This window comes from Drosophila ficusphila, unplaced genomic scaffold (genome assembly GCF_018152265.1).
Source record: "Drosophila ficusphila isolate 14025-0441.05 unplaced genomic scaffold, ASM1815226v1 contig_220, whole genome shotgun sequence".
In the NCBI taxonomy this organism is placed as follows: domain Eukaryota; kingdom Metazoa; phylum Arthropoda; class Insecta; order Diptera; family Drosophilidae; genus Drosophila; species Drosophila ficusphila.
The window spans coordinates 605,067-622,196 of NW_025064118.1; the positions used below are offsets into that span (position 1 = coordinate 605,067).

A 17,130-nucleotide genomic window follows, 5' to 3' on the forward strand; every position below is an offset into this window, starting at 1 on the left:
CCCTAAGCTTTCAAGTTTTATTTTACTCAGCGAAGCTTACTATTTCAGTGTGTATTGGGTATCCCACAGTCAAGTAAAGCAATGACAACTAACATTTTTTTCCTTGTATTCTATAAACATTTGTCCGGCTTCGGCAGTAGGAAAAAAACGAAAACAGAAAGACATTTTACCCAGTCGTGTTCTTAATGCTCTGTAGGAGTGCTCGTAATGTATCCTATAAAAAGCGTTTTCGTTTTACTTGAGTTGATTTCGTACACTATTGGAGTTCCTCCCTTAGTAAGAGTTGGTGAGACGCTGTAGTCGTTTTGTTAAAAATATTTTAATACATTTTTTTGAAGGCGCAATATTTTCAAACCAGCCCGGGAAATATAACTCGGAATTGGCGTTTAGATTCGCGGTGCATAGATTAAATCTGGATAAAAGTCTCTTACCAGAGACTACCGTAGATTACTACATTGAATACGTTAACAGATTTGACTCATTTGAAACCGTTCAAAAAGGTAATCTAATTTAAAAAAAATAAAAAAATTTTGTTTTTTAATTTAAAAAAAAATTAACCCACCGTTCTTTTATACTAGTGTGCAAACTTGTACGTGATGGTGTTCAGGCTGTTTTTAGCCCAACTGACTCGGTTTTGGCGACTCATATAAATTCAATTTGTGATGCCCTAGACATTCCAAACATAGGCCGGTCCGCTCATAACTTTTCTATCAACCTGTACCCATCACAGCAATACGTAAATCAGGCTTTTATTGATGTTATACACTTTTTAAATTGGACCCGCTTCGGAATTTTGCATGAACGAGAATATGGTAAGTCATTATTCAGGTAGTCATTATTTTAATATTCAAGATTGCATTTTCGACCTTATAAAGTACAAGCGGCTCACACCCACGAATGGAAAGCCGAAAAGTGATAGGGATAGAGTGAAAGAGTGAGTGAGAAGGCGAGTGATAGAGAATTCACTTTGTGTAGACTTTGCCGGATGATTGCGCCAAAGGATGCACTGAATTTTTCCTTCGACTTTTTCTGGCACTGGTGTAGCAAAAGTTTTCATACTGCCACCCTACACAACATTAGGTTATTGCCTGGAGAAGTTTACCTAAAGTTTGCATAAAGGACCAAGATGCAAATAGAATTAATTATAAATTTCCATTGTTTCGCTTTGCATCCAATACACTTTTAGCACTTTGGGTCACTCAAAGGCTCGAGTTTGCCGTAATTACCGAGTTTACTATTGTATTGGGCTTTAGTCAAGCCCTTCTAATTTGTCTCTTAACCTAAGGAAACTTCTTATATTCTACAATATTTCTTTTACTCATTAAGTAGGATTGAGTTATTATATATCGTTTTCACTTACCCCGCATATCCTGAACATAATTTCCTGTATTTACCCTGTAATCCAAGCGGCGTACTTCCTTCAGATTATTTGGGATTTAAAAAGTTGGCCTTCCACCTTGTTCAACATTGTTATACAGCCTTATAATCACATATTGGGAAAATATTTTTTCATCGTTATAAGCGTTCATGCAAGTTCAATATCTATTAACTAAAATGTATCAAGTAAATATACTGTTAGGCTTTTATCACAATGCTTTAAAATTTTTTTCTCCCAGGCTGGGGCGGATTAAGACAATTAGCCGCCCTAGGCAGTTTTGATTTTGCCGCCCTATACTGCAGCCTAATTTTCACCTTTAACAGTCATAGTAGTGTTAACAGTCGAAATTTGCCCCCCCTAAAAATTTGCCGCCCTAGGCAGCTGCCTATGTTGGCTACACGGTAAATCCGCCACTGCTCCCAGCTCTATAGTCTGGGCGACTACGTATGGAACTTGTTACGCGAGGATACCTCTGGAAAAACCAAAAAAATCAGGAAAAAAATTCACTTTTAAAAAAATAATAGTTTATTAAAAGTAAAAAAAAAAAACACCGATAGCACTCCGGGAGTGCCGGCAGAAGTGAAAACTTCAATATTAACATTGTGTTTAATTATAAATATAAAAGTACTATCATTTATGAGAGAAGTAGAATACAATGTTTATTTATTGCGCTATCGTACACAAACATGGCAATTTTTATGTTGTTATTTATAATATGTATTACTAGCAAACCCCGGCAAACGTTGTTTTGCCACCATATGACTTTATAATTTCTGTGCAAAATTTACTCAGTTCTAGACTTATGTAGAAAGCATGAATTGAATGTAAGAATTGACTTCAGAAACACGTTAGAATCTGGATCCGTGCCGATAAGTAAGCCGTTCAATGGTTCAGGTGGTGTTTCAATTTCTGGTAGTTGCACTTTTCCTGACGCGCACCACATCCCAGCTGGCTCATTTTTAAATTTCAGAGCATGACAATGCGCACATTCCTTGTCCATAGCTCCAATTACCACTTTTGAGTGAGCATATTACTCAATATCGGGCTCATACTGGAATGCTAGACGCAGTAATGAATTATATATATGTAAATGCTCGATGTACCTGTTGTCGTTGATGGTCATTTGTTCTGCCTCTATTGACTGTGACACGGCGTGGATGTCGTTGTTCTAACCTTCTGACTTCATTGCGTTCAGCTCGTGTATCTTCTGGCTCTTCTTGATGCAATTGCTCTATTCTTTCGGATCTTCTATTTCGCATGTATCGAGATCTACTTGTATCACGGCTCAAAGTACCCGCTTTGCGTTTTCTTGGCATAGCTCACTGGACAAAACACTCATAAATAGAATTAATGATTTTACTTAATGATGAAGGATTTTTGCCCCAGTTTTAATTGATTTAAAATGCTATGGTAGCGTGTTTTTGTCAGTGTGATGAGGTAAAAACTCACTTTATATGCGATTTTTGGTATGTCGAACACGATTTAAGAGGATGAAAAATAGACGTTGGGAAATTGTCAGACTTACTCAATACGCTCACAAAATTTTATGACAATCGGTATAGCCGTTTCGGAGGAGTAAGGTCACAAAAACTGTGACACGAGAATTTTATATATTAGATTTCGTTATTTATATATTACATTAAATTTTATCTCTCAGAAAAATCAACCTCCATCCATAATTTCGACGACTTTTACACCATCGTAATTATCAGAATCATCATCGCAAATTTTTACAACTGATACAATTGGTTTATGATAACTGAAGTAAGAAACAAACAGTTTTGATTCGAACCTATTTAAGTATAAGTACAAGGTAGTCTCGTCGGCTTTTTTTTTCCCCCTATTGGGCACTACAATGAGTGCGAGTGAGAGGGTGTTTTCCCGTAAGTGCGAAAGAAACAGAAGAAGATGATGTCGTTTTACCCTTATGCTGTGCACGGGGCTTAAAAAGGACTGTTATATGACCATAAGTATTCATTTTTCCGAAATTTTTGGTTTTTACACAAAGCTGCCCTTCATATGCTGTATAATTGTACCATGACTCAGGCCATGGTATAATAACTACAAGTTAGTCTCGACGCCGGCAGATGAGTTCGGGTTTAGTCCCCTATCGCCTCAGTACGCTCGGGTTTTCGTAGAGAGAGGTTGTACGCGGACGATTTTTTCTCAAAACGTTAACCCTTGTGTGCTTATGAAAAATACTTTTTGCAATAATTGCAACAAGCAGATACAAGGCGTAACATAGATTATTGTACAAAAATGTATAAAAGGGCGGACAATATGGGAGCGAGTCCTAAAGGGCAGCTTTGATTGAAAACCAAAAATTACGAAACAATTAATTCTTATTGTCATATAAAAGTCCTCCTTAAACCCCATACACAGCATAAGGGTGGCAATTTGCCCCGGGCCCGGGCTTATGGGTGCCCCGCGCGATATGATATATGATATATATGATGATATGTAAGGATTGACAATCTCCCAAAATTGAATTTTTAGCCCGGGCCCCAGACTACCTCTGTGCGCCCCTGCAAGGTAGTCTCGACCATGGTAGAATTATACAATGTGACGCCCCAATTTGGGCCCCACAATTTTTACATGGATATATTTCTTATTTTTCCTTCTTAGAGTTAAGACCGTGGAATTAGTATTAAGTTCATTAAGTTTTCCAGTATTTTAGTCTAAGCTAAGTACAAATCAAACGAGCATCACTGGCAGCAAGAGCGGGGAGAGTACGACGGCGTGGAGAACCGAGCAGAGGCCAGCGCAAGCATCGATCCCCGAGCAGAGGCGTACAGCCTCTGCTCCCGCTTGCGTGCCACGCCCCTTTCCCTGCCCACGTGGAAACCCGGTGATCGCAGCCAGGCGCACAGACTCTGCTCCCGCTTGCGTGCCACGCCCCTTTCCCTGCCCACGTGGAAACCCGGTGATCGCAGCCAGGCGCACAGCCTCTGCTCCCGCTTGTGTGCCACGCCCCCTTTTCCTGCCCCACGTGGAACCCGGTGATCGCAGCCAGGCGCCCGGCCTCTGCTCCCGCTGGCGTGCCACGCCCTTCCCCTGCCCACGTGGAACCCGGTGATCGCAGCCAGGCGCACAGCCTCTGCTCCCGCTTGCGTGCCACGCCCCTTTCCCTGCCCACGTGGAAACCCGGTGATCGCAGCCAGGCGCACAGCCTCTGCTCCCGCTTGTGTGCCACGCCCCCTTTTCCTGCCCCACGTGGAACCCGGTGATCGCAGCCAGGCGCCCAGCCTCTGCTCCCGCTTGCATGCCACGCCCTTCCCCTGCCCACGTGGAACCCGGTGACCGCAGCCAGGCGTCCAGCCTCTGCTCCCGCTTGCGTGCCACGCCCCGTCCCCACGTGGAACCCGGTGATCGCAGCCAGGCGCACAACCTCTGCTCCCGCTTGCGTGCCACGCCCCGTCCCTGCGTGTACCCCGGCGACCGCAGCCCGGCGTCCTGCCGCTGCTCCCGCGTGTGTGCCGCTTCCGGCGACCACAGCCAGGCGCCCAGCCTCTGTGCCCGAGAGTGAACCGCTACCAATTACCCTGGCAACTGCTACCGGCGACCAGCCTCAGTTGTTTTCCATATTTTCCCGCCTTTGCCATCCACACTACCGTGAGTCCGACTCCTCCATCTCCGTCGGCTCACCCTCTATCAAAATTTCCGATAGTCCCGCAGATATAAATTTTCTGTAAGCGATCCTGGACAGACTGAGTCATATCCCAGCCAGGAAACTACTTTACAACAAGGTAGTCTCGTCGGCTGCAAAATCGTTCGGGTTTTTTCCCCCTATCGACCCGAACGCTCGGGTTTTCGTAGGAAAACACTCTTTCTCTCGCTCTAATTGTAGTGTCGATAGGGGACTGACGAGCCGTCGAGACTACCTTGTATAATTGTACCATGACTCAGGCGCGGTAGAAAGAGTGGGAGATACTAGTTCCTCTCCCTTTCCCACGATCTTACGCATAACGGGACTCTGACGCGAGTTTGAAAGTTTTTACCTATACAAAAAAGTGCTCAGCGCCGCTAAAGAAGTTTTCACTTCAAAAAAAAATAATATTTTGTGTTAATTATTTTCATAATAATAATTTCATAAAATTTACCATGAGAAAAGAAATCGTATCACTTTAAAGGTGGCGTAGATATTTTTCTGCATAATTTATGCACCTTAACCGAAAACAATCAAAAAAGTAACTTAAACAAAGATTTTGTTAATTTTTGTCGCACAGTGTTATATAGGAATACATGAATAATTTAAGAAATTTATTTATACGCCGACAAGGTCCGCCTATAATGCTAAATAAAAATAGTGGGAGGAACCAGAACTAAAGGGGCACTCAAAATGTTTTTAAATTTCTAGTTTCTCTAATATTACTTTTATGTCGATAATCAGTATATTTTAAGGATGCAAGTTTTATAGGTAAATAAATTTAGATTTTTAACATTTTTATAGGAATTATAAACTTACATCAGCTTTCCCGGTCTGTTCGAAGTGAAATACACATGCGACAAGTTTCTCGAGAGTCTTACCTGTCAGCATTAAACGAATTTAAAAACAAGGAAATTCACAATATTATTATTGATACTAACTCGGACGATATAACAGTTATGTTAAAAAATGTAAGTGAATATTATATGTTTAAATTATGTTATAAAACAAGAGAACCGTACCGAGGTCTACCTGCAGATTATGCATCGCTATTCAGGATCGAACTTAGAGTTTGTTTTAAGCTTTTTATGTTAATATTCGCTTTTTTTGAACGTTATTTATAGATATTACAGCAGCAAATGAATGAATACAAATACCATTACTTGTTTACTACCTTTGACTTGGAGACTTATGACCTGGAAGACTTTAAATATAACTTTGTGAACATAACGTCGTTTAGATTGGTCGACATAGGAGATGTCGGTGTAAAACAAATTTTGAAGGATATAGGATCCTATAGTCACCATGTCTTTCAAAAACCATATGTAAATCAGCATCTTAAAAACATAGATTTTCTTGAGGTGAGTTAAATTGAAGATGTGGATAATATATGAACGATATTTATAAGAAAAAATTGTAGTCAGAACCAGCTTTAATGTTCGATTCAGTGTACGTGTTCGCCATTGGATTGCAGACATTGGAGCAATCACACACCTTGAACCTAACGAACTTAAACTGTGAAGAGGAAAATCCATGGAACGGTGGCCTCAGCCTAATCAATTACTTGAATGCGGTAGGTTTTGGACGTATTTTACGTATTCTTGTTATCTAATCTAATTATGTTATATCATAATGTAGTATATGTAGTACTAACTAACTATTTTTTTTTACGTATTTTCCTTTAGGTTGAATGGAGAGGTCTTACAGGTCCTATTCAATTTAAGGAAGGACAGCGAGTCCAGTTTAAGTTGGATCTTATAAAGTTAAAACAACATTCTGTTGTAAAAGTTGGGGAGTGGACTCCACATGGGCATCTAAACATTACCGAACCATCAATGTTTTTTGATTCTGGGTCCATGAATGTGACACTCGTAGTCATAACAATACTGGTCTGTAAATAGAACTATAAAAAATATGTTTTTAAATTGTTGTAGAATTATTCTTCAGGAAACTCCCTATGTAATGATGCATTATGGGAAAAATTTTACGGGCAACGAGCGATTTTATGGATTTTGTGTTGATATATTGGAAACCATTTCTCACGAGGTTGGTTTTGACTACATATTGGACTTGGTACCTGATAGAAAGTATGGTGCCAAAGACCCAGAATCTGGTGAATGGAATGGAATGGTCGCTCAACTGATGAAATATGTTCGTAAAGTAATTTGTGTTTGTCGACTAACCTTTAACCTTTTATAAATATTTAGAAAGCAGACTTGGCCGTTGGCTCTATGACTATTACATATGCAAGAGAAAGTGTTATTGATTTTACCAAACCATTTATGAATTTGGGAATAAGTATTTTATTTAAGGTTCAAAATGTCATATATTTGTTGGATATAAATAAATTTAGATTTCTTTTAAGGTCCCGACCCCGGAGCCAACAAGACTGTTCTCCTTTATGAATCCATTGGCAATAGAAATCTGGATATATGTGCTGATTGCGTATTTTCTCGTATCCATATGTATATATATTGTGGGAAAACTTTCGCCTATCGAGTGGAAATATATTTACCCCTGCGACCTAGATAATATTTCAATTGGCAACCAGTTTTCTCTCACTGACAGCTTTTGGTTTACCATTGAAACACTTATGCAGCAGTCAACCGATATTTATCCAAGAGCTCTATCAACAAGAATAATAAGCAGTGTCTGGGGTTTTTTTTCGCTGATTATAGTAGCATCTTACACGGCTAATTTGGCTGCCTTTTTGACCACTGAGCGTATGATTAACCCCATCGAAAACGCAGAAGATTTGGCTTCTCAAACGGAGATATCTTACGGCACTTTAGATAGCGGATCTACGATGACATTTTTTCGGGTAAGTAATAGAAACTTTGGTAACATTTCTTACTGAATTCACTTGCCAGGACTCAATGATAGAAACATACAAAAAAATGTGGAGGAGCATGGACAATAAGAATCCCTCAGCATTCACCTCTACATATGAGGACGGTATAAAACGAGTGAACCAGGGCAATTATGCGTACTTGATGGAGTCTACGATGCTTGATTATATAGTGCAGAGAGACTGCAATTTGACACAAATCGGAGGATTGTTGGATACAAAAGGTAAGCAATTTTTAATAAGCCAAATTTCCATTTATAGCATTTTTTTTTGGTAATTTTTCGATCTTATACAAAATTGTTTTTATTGGTATATTATTAGCAGTACTACAGAGGTTTTCCTTAAAAAAGTCACAGTTTTTTTAATTTATAAATAATTCTCTTCAACATTAATAGTATTGGATCTTTAAAAAAAAATATTTTGGTAATAGATAAGAGCCACTTCTTATTACTTATCTGTTTGATTTGTTCCTTATTAATTCTTTTAAACTTACCATAACAAAATACTTGTTCATAAATACTTCCAATTTTTTAAGGGTATGGTATCGCAACACCAAAAGGCTCACCTTGGCGCGATAAAATTTCGTTGGCTATACTTGAGCTTCAGGAAAAGGGCGATATTCAAATGCTGTATGACAAGTGGTGGAAAAATACTGATGAAACATGCACCCGCAGAAGCTTTAGCAAACAATCTAAAGCAAATGCCCTTGGACTAGAAAGTATTGGTAGGTATTATCATTTACTAAACAACACAAAATCAATGTCCGAGGGTCCTTGGTTTATGGCATATTCAGAGAATGGCGATGAGGATTAGGATGAATGATATTGCCAAATATCCTAGCTTCCTTTTTTGTTTTTTAAATACTTCTTAGTTGTTTTTCAAGCAAGTCTAAAAAGTCTTTTTCAAGAACCTTTGGTACGTCTTCGGACTTCGAAGTAATTTTATAGTCAATGTTACTTTAATGTTAAACATTTTTTGATTCCACAGGTGGTGTGTTTGTGGTTTTAATATCTGGCATTTTGGTGGCTGCGGTTGTGGCGTTTTTTGAATTCTGGTATAATTTTCGATACCAACAGAAATCTAGACCGAATCAACAGAGCGTCAACCATTGTTCCGCACTGGAAAAAGAATGGACTTACACCCCACCAAAGCGTTGCTTCTGGATCGAATTTCTTGAAGAACTACGATATGCCTCTTGGTGTATGAACAAGCAAAAAAGACCTGAACTGAATCGAGTTTGTAGTGAGTGTAAGATTCCGTGAAACTATTTTGGCGATTTCAACTTAGTTTTAAAATTTTGTAAGTTTTAAAGTTTTTAAACTTCAGTTTCTTTAACAATTGAATGTTACTAAATATGATCAAATGTTTCTTATAACAAAACGAGAACTTGTTGCATTACGTGTTAAAATAAATGATTGCATAAAATATTTTTAACCAACATTTTTTTTGGCTTTTTAATTTTTAAAATTAATTTTTAACCCGAGGGGAAAAAAATCTTCTAAATGCATAGCTAGATTCAGTGGATATCCGCTTTATTTGACACATATAGCAAGGCTTAGATATTTTATCAATGAAATACAGAAATATTCTTAAAGCACTATTAGGACATATGATATAAATAAATATTCAAGCAAATATATTTTTATATACATTTATGTATATCTTTAAACTTAAATAAAACGAATTTAATTTCATTGTAGGAATTGCGATTCTTATTTCTAAACACTTATAAAGTTTAAAATGCCTTCTTATCTTCAGATAATAATGAAAATATATCAGTTTATGAAAATCTTTATGAGTCTGCCTTATATGTGCTTTTTACATTTTCAAAATTAAATATAAGTTCTGTTGCTTTTATTATGTATGTATCAAGTAACCTACACTAATGGATGACAGCTGGCACAGGCTAGCCAAGAATTTATTAATTTTTTAATTTATTTTTAAATCCTGCATTATGGTCATGTAGATTTACTTCACTTCTGAGTAAGTACCACATAAAATACTCTAATAATCATTAAAAACATAGAATCTTGTGTTGCTTGCTTAGACTAGATTTTAGGTTATAAGAAAAAAATTATAATATTTATGAAATTAGCAAAACTTTTCATTCCAAAAATTAAGGTTTAAATTGATAATTCTTAGGAGCTAGTAAAAGTTGTCTTAGTTTAAATTATTGAAAAAGATTAACAGATTAATTGGTATCAAATGCAGCTGTATAAATTGGTCAACAAGAAGGGTCTTAAAACTTTATGAGATAAATTTAAAAGTCTATAGAGAATTGAATTCAATCTCCTTAGCGTACGCCTCTCTCTGCATTTTCTCACGTAACCTGGATACATCCTCGTCTATTCGAACTATAGCACGAATTTTCTTAAAAAGATTTAAAAATTGAATTATATGTATGTAAGTTTTAAGGGATCAAGTTAGGTTACCTCACTCAGGTCCCCAGAAGTTCGCCTCCATAGCCAGACCATATATAATGGAATATAAAGCATGGATGACAATGCCGTAAACCAGCCAAAAGCGTGCGCCCACCAAGGATAGCTGTAGTCCAAGTATTTAATTGGAGTCCACTGCACTATATTAAAGAAAAAGACGCCCTACAAACAGACAATATGATTGAAGGACGTTTCTGGGGATTTTAGTAAGATATTTACCAAGCATATAGCAGGAGTGGTGACGCACCAACAGAACTTCCACCATACTGTGGGATAGTATCCGATCATATCCTTAATACCATCATAAAATCTATCGACTCCATAGCACCAGGATATTGAGACGCACTCGAAGAATATTAGCCATAGCAAGCAAAAGCCGCTCACTGCGTACGAATCCAGTATTTGGAATATATACATCCCGCCCTAAAAATCATCACACACTTTTTAAATCACTGTAAGAACATATAAGACCACTCATCTTACTTGGGTAATACAGGTTAGGCCCACTAAATAGCTAAGTGCGCAGACAATGGCAATGAAGATTTCTTTGCGTTTGCGAAGCAGTTGCGGCCATTCGTCAATAATTGCAGTGATAAAACCCTCCATTGTACAAAATTGCGAGTCCAATCCAATAAGCAGGAGCATGAAAAAAAAGAGGCACGACCACATGGGTGAGCCAGGCAACTGCAGTACTGCCGATGGATAAACAAGGAATGCTAGGCCAGGTCCTGAGGCAGCCACCTCGGCGACAGGGCGCTGCTGTTCGTGAGCCATAAATCCGATTACAGAAAAAATTACAAATCCAGCAAACATACTGGTGCTGGAATTCACTGTGCAGACAATCAGTGCATCCCTAGAAGTTATTGAATTATAAACATATATTAGCAAAGAATCTGTTAATGCGTAAAGAAACGTACTTATACACATTGTTGGTAAACTTGTTGTAACTGCCTAATGCTACCAAAGTACCCAGTCCAAGCCCATATGAGAAAAATATCTGCGTGACTGCATCAATCCAGACCTGAAAGACACAAAAATATGTTTGACTTCACTCTAAAACAAACTAGCATGTGAGCTACTTATACTAAAATGTTTAAAACAAAATTGTTTATTGTAGTATAATAGTCTAAATTAATTTTTTTTTCCATTTTTACACAAACGACCAAGAGAGTTTTTGAGATGTTAGATGCAATGTGAGAATAAAAACAAAAAATATGAAAAATATTTGGACCTAATTATAAGCTGAGAATTTTATTATTTATTGCTTTAGCTACTGCAGAATAGAAAATAAAAAAAAAAAATCTATTTTTCTGAAGAGCCTCGTTGCGTACTATGTCTTACTATCTCCACTTTGGGTAATATTACAAATCATCTTTAAAACTAAGAAATTAGGAAACTTAAGTTGATGACATATTGTTTTTAATGACCATATAGTTTATAAAGAGATCTTTTTAGGCTGCAATTTTTTTTAAATTATACAATGCTCTTCTGGTCTGTCATGGTTTTCTAGTAAGTTATTTATAAAATACTTTAACTGTTTTAATATGTATGTTAATTATTATGCACAAACCTCCGAATTAGACAACTTTGAAAAGTTGGGAATTATATAAAATTTAATGCCTTCCAAAGCTCCTGGTAAAGTAATTCCACGAATTAGAAGAACAGTCAGAAGAACGTAGGGAAAAAGAGCAGTAAAATATACTACTTTCCCAGTCCATTTTACTCCTTTCCAGATGCAAAAGTAGCAGAGGATCCATACGAGCAATAATGTTCCGGCCAATTCCCAGCGAATATTTCCAATCTCTTCAATGCCATGTGAAATTTGAAGTGCACGACGCCTTTAACCACGAGGTTTAAAGATTAATAAAAAAGAAAGTGAAGTTTAAAATGATTACACATGTATTTAAATTTACATACTCCCAAAATTCCTTAACTGGATCTGTGAGTTCTGAAGATGTGATGTTTACAGCAGACACGGAGCAAACCCTTTTCGCCGCTCCATCAATTATCTTATCCCAGCAATTTAAATTTTTCCTTTCATACTGACTAACACAACTGATTGTGTTCCACCAATTGTTACATGTCCTCCAAGGTACATCTGAAAAATTGTTTTTACTTTTTCAGTTAAATAATGTTGTTATTTACTTAATCAGAGTTTACAGACCTGCTCTCATCGACATAAAGAAGTAAAATACCGCCCAAGCCAGAATAACAATATAGTAGACATTCATCCAACAGGACATTACGGCAGCCGCGTATCCAATGCCTTGAAAAAAACACAATATTTAAAAGAAAAAGTTAGTTGTAATTAAAGAGTAATCTTATATATTCTGCACAAACTGACTCAATAATATAAATTCTGGTATTGTGGTTTTCGAAGCTCAAATTGTTCCTTTTGTTTCCTATTGTCTTATATAGTCAATCTCTCTGGGAATTTTTTATTAATTTATTTATTTAGAAATAACTATAGTCAGAACGAATTATTTTCTTATTTTAATTAAAGTATAAAAAGTCGATACTGCAAACATTATATTGGCAAAACAAAAGGCAGATTAAAATTTTAAATCTTACCTTTGAATATGGGGGCAATTTTAAATACGCCAAGTCCACCAATGGTCAGCATTTGACCAAGAGCTAGTTCCATAAAAAACATCGGAATTCCAGCTAAAAACAACGTTATTATATATGGTAATATAAATGCTCCGCCTCCATTTTTATAGCACAAATAGGGAAATCGCCAAACGTTTCCAAGCCCAATTGCTAATCCTACTACTGACAGTATAAAATCCATTTTGGAGGACCACGATCCACGTTCGGGCAGTTGTTCCATTTTAACCAACTGAAACCAAAATAAAAATTGTTGATAATAGCGTCATTCTTTTTAAAATTAATTCTAATTAAATCTATATTAAAATTGAACAAGGGAGGGCTTGGGTGTTTCGGTATCAAAATTGCCACTTCGGAATCGCCTAAACCACTGTTCGGCGGTTTGAATAGAAAGTTTGTTATCTCCTAAGACAGCAATAATCTAATATATTAAATATATTTTTCGACTTTTCCTATGCCAGCTATATGATAGAGTTATCCGATTTTGATCAAATTTAATCCGAAATTCAATAGTAGCCAGAACACGCCATCTGACAGAAATCAAGTCGATATTATCAAAAACAACGACCTGATAATTTTTTATTTCATTCTCTCTCGTATGGGAGCTATCCTATTATATAGGGTTTTTTTTATCAAAACTCCTTTCTGCACTAACCTGCTGTTTATTAAATGTTTCCTTGGCTGTTGGTGGGTTGCACTGTAAACTGGATGAGTGCCCCAGTTCTATGTTCATTTCACAAGATTCAGGCTTGCGACTTTCTTCTCCCCCGTCACCATCGTTTGCGCTGTACATTCTTTTATCGTTGTCTTTTCAATAAAATATTTACAAAATATTAAGGACCACAGATGGATAAGCTAGGATAATTGAACACGGCAGCTGCAAGCAGACTTTTCTATTCGGGTTCCAACTCGTCGTCGACAGAATGACGCGTTATCACACGAAAAGCACCCTCACAGGTCACTTGCTTTTATTAAACTGAGTATAAAGAGCACCTAAAATGTTGATCTGCTTTTCAAACCAATGAGGTACCATAATAACACAAGTGCAGTTTAAATAAAAGGGGGCTAGTCGGTTGACGTTTCACATACAATTTAATTTAATAATGATTTAGATGAGGGTTCTGCCCGAGGCCCCTTAAATTATGGATATACGGGGACAGTGGTAACTCAATATTAAAGCACACTAAAGCGGTGTCCGACGAACAGGATTGCACGATTTGAGATCTACTGTCATGAATGTAGGTGTCCCCCACAAAACAATTCTTAGCAATTTACTGACCCATTTTATATATTTCTTAATTATTGGTGTTGTGTACATGTGCAAAATATTTGTATGCTGTATATGAGATTTAAGAGATGAAAACGCTGAATATCGCACTGCGAAAATTCTAAAATTTTCAAAATTATACCTAAGATTATAAAAAATGTTCAAAGTAATTTTTAGATTTTTTACGTTTTGGGCAAAAAAGTGTATTTTACTCATTCACACGGAACAAATTATATAAAATATTTTTGTGTAGCCCGTTTGTAAAACCCTTATTATTCGTTATGCAGACTAATCTAATATTTTAACAAATTTTTTCTATCGTAAAAAATGTGCATACTTATAGGTTATTGCATTTCTATTGGGTTTTTGACTTAAGCATTATCTTTCGTTTATTTTTGATACTTTTTATTTGATTTTATTTTATTAAATCAAAAAGAAATTCTTTATCTCAGTTCTCTAGTGTATTTCGCAGATACAACTTAAGTCGACTCAAATCTTTAGTTTAAAATCTTTTCCTATTGCTAATCCGATTATTATAAATATACTGTCAGCAAATAAATATTTTTTTTATTACTTTTACTCGCAGCACCCCATTAAGAATATATATTCTTGATAATAATCATCAGACGATATCTTAAAAACAATTTAAGCTAGAATATTGAAATTGAAAATTCTGATTCTAGCAGTGAATATCTGAGTAAAAGTATCTGATAGTAAGGACACCCGAAAAAAGTGTTCTCTCTTAATGTAAATAAATTGATCGATCTTTCCTAAGTCACTTTATAATCGAAAAAATATAATATAAATATATAACTTTACAAACAAATTTTGTTACATTAAAATATTGCGATTTTTTAATATTTGTATATAGATTTGCGATCTGTTCAATAACTACACAATTTGTGGAACAATTTCATCGAGATGGCTTTAAAATTGGTGGACTTCTTTACATAGAAACAAAAACAAAAGATCGATTCAGATTGGAATGCTATATATACATAGTTTATGGGATCTCAGGTGTCACCTTCAATGCGTTTAAATTAATTAATTTAAATTATAATACCCTCGCAAGGGTATACAAATATGCATAACTAAATATATATAAAATAAAAGCATGTGGAAGATTTGGACAGAATATATGTATATCAACTTTGAATCTTCTATCTTTCTAGCGATCTTCCCTTCTTGCTTTTTATTATAAAAAATAAAACTCGATTGAATAGCTGACCCTTACATATTTTTTAAATATTAATATTTAAGTTATTTGTCATTTTCTAAATTGATAAATTATTTTCAAGATGAGTCTGTCTGTACTTACCTGCTGTTTATTTAAAGTACCCTTGGTTAGTGGAGGGTTGCACTGTAAACTTGACGAGGTCCCCAGTTCTGTGTCCATTTCTATAGATTCAGGCTTGCGACTTTCTTCTCCCCCGTCACCGTCGTTTGCGCTGTACATTCTCTTATCGTTATCGTTTCAATTAAAAATTTATTTATTATCAATTATTTATAAATATATTTGAAATATAAAGGACCACAGATGGATATTCTAGGACAACCAAACACGGCAGGTGCAGGCTGACTTTTCTTTGCAGGTTCAAACTCGTCGTCGACAGAATGGCGCGTAATCACAAAAAATACGCCTTTGCAGGTCCCTTGCTTTTATTAAACTGAGTATAAAAACCATCTAAAATTTTGATCTGCTTTTCAAACCAATATGGTACATTGCCGCTTAAATATTAGGGGTCTAGTTGGTTGACACTCTCCACAGAATTTAATTTAATAATGATTTAGGATGAGGGTTCTGTCCGAGCTTCATAAAAGTATGGATATACGGGCACGGTGGTAACTCAACATTAGTGCACACTACAGCGGTGTTCAAAGAATAAGTGTGCATAATTTGGGATATACTGTAATGAATGTACATAGGTGCCCCTCACAAAACAACGCTTATCAATTTAGTGACCCATTTTAAATATTTGTTATTTATCAGTGTTGTGTGCATGTATGTGTTTGCATAGCCAACGAGAGTTCCGAACTGCAACTAAAACATTTATACAACTTTATAAATTAAAGGACAGTAAATGAATTGTAAACTGATTTTTAAAATTGTGGAGCGGTATACTATTCCCAGCCACGAAGGCCCATGTATTTATTATTATTAGTTAAGCTGCCAAGAAGATCGAAGTGTTGTTGAGCGCTTAGGGCCTACCTGATCATTTAAACATTAATAATAATAATTGGCCATCACAACCCTTGACGGGTCACAGCCTGTTGCACGATTCGCCTCCACGCATCCCTGTCCTGGGGCGCCTTCGCCGGTTGGCAGCACCGGATGTAGAGAGGGCTCATTTAAATATTACTGCCCAAAAATAGCGTCGGTTGGCAGCACCGGATGTAGACAGGGCTCATTTAAATATTACTGCCCTTAAAAAGCGTCGTTCAAATGCGATCCTGATTTAAGCTAACTAAAAAAGGAACAAAATAGCATAGCATAGCACATAGCCTGATCATTTAAATATTAATAATAATAATTGGCCATCACAACCCCTGACGGGTCACAGCGTTTTGCACGATTCGCCTCCACGCATCCCTGTCCTTTGGCGGTTGGCAGCACCGGATGTAGACAGGGCACATTTAAATATTACTGCCCTTAAATAGCGTCGGTCAAAATCGATCCTGATTTAAGCTAACTAAAAAAGTAACAAAAAAAATATTATAAATTTTCCTTAAAGGGGAACCTGGAAAGACTATGCTTACCTTAGACAGAAAAGTTCCCTAAAAAACAAATTTCATGGTCTGGCCTCCAAACTAAAGACACTTTCACGGTAGAGTTTTTGTATGAAACTGATTTTATTGTGTCTGGTGTTCGATTTATATAGGAAAACATTTGTATGATTCTATGGGCTGCGTTTGCTATCAAAGAGTTATCTTTGACCTCCACACAGT

The 17,130-nt window shown here is 36.6% G+C and overlaps 2 protein-coding genes across 5 annotated transcripts; one reads left to right on the plus strand and one right to left on the minus strand.

Moving 5' to 3' along the window:
- Nucleotides 1-704: 704 nt before the first annotated feature.
- On the plus strand, nt 705-9,310 carry LOC108095033 (glutamate receptor ionotropic, kainate 2). 3 transcript variants are annotated; one of them, XM_017195913.2, is made up of 10 exons: nt 705-812; nt 6,149-6,385; nt 6,445-6,597; nt 6,710-6,913; nt 6,972-7,175; nt 7,232-7,336; nt 7,390-7,845; nt 7,895-8,096; nt 8,408-8,596; nt 8,860-9,310. In XM_017195913.2, exons 1-10 carry the CDS (start codon nt 798-800, stop codon nt 9,132-9,134), a joined length of 2,040 nt encoding a protein of 679 aa, XP_017051402.1. In that variant the 5' UTR covers nt 705-797; the 3' UTR covers nt 9,135-9,310. The 3 variants fall into 3 exon arrangements, with proteins under 3 accessions (XP_017051402.1, XP_017051403.1, XP_017051404.1); XM_017195914.1 differs by lacking the exon at nt 8,860-9,310 and adding an exon at nt 5,829-5,995 and having other exon boundaries at nt 742-812; nt 8,408-8,851; XM_017195915.1 differs by lacking the exons at nt 8,408-8,596; nt 8,860-9,310 and adding an exon at nt 5,829-5,995 and having other exon boundaries at nt 742-812; nt 7,908-8,089.
- Nucleotides 9,311-9,387: 77 nt separating this feature from the next.
- On the minus strand, nt 9,388-15,934 carry LOC108095034 (sodium- and chloride-dependent GABA transporter 1). 2 transcript variants are annotated; one of them, XM_017195916.2, is made up of 10 exons: nt 15,503-15,934; nt 12,882-13,149; nt 12,475-12,576; nt 12,228-12,408; nt 11,881-12,148; nt 11,228-11,331; nt 10,794-11,163; nt 10,530-10,733; nt 10,305-10,472; nt 9,388-10,242 (listed from the first exon to the last, which is right to left on the minus strand). In XM_017195916.2, the coding sequence occupies exons 1-10, from the start codon at nt 15,638-15,640 to the stop codon at nt 10,141-10,143; spliced, it is 1,905 nt and encodes a 634-aa protein (XP_017051405.1). In that variant the 5' UTR covers nt 15,641-15,934; the 3' UTR covers nt 9,388-10,140. The 2 variants fall into 2 exon arrangements, with proteins under 2 accessions (XP_017051405.1, XP_017051406.1); XM_017195917.2 differs by lacking the exon at nt 15,503-15,934 and adding an exon at nt 13,573-13,900.
- Between the last annotated feature and the right edge of the window lie 1,196 nt (nt 15,935-17,130).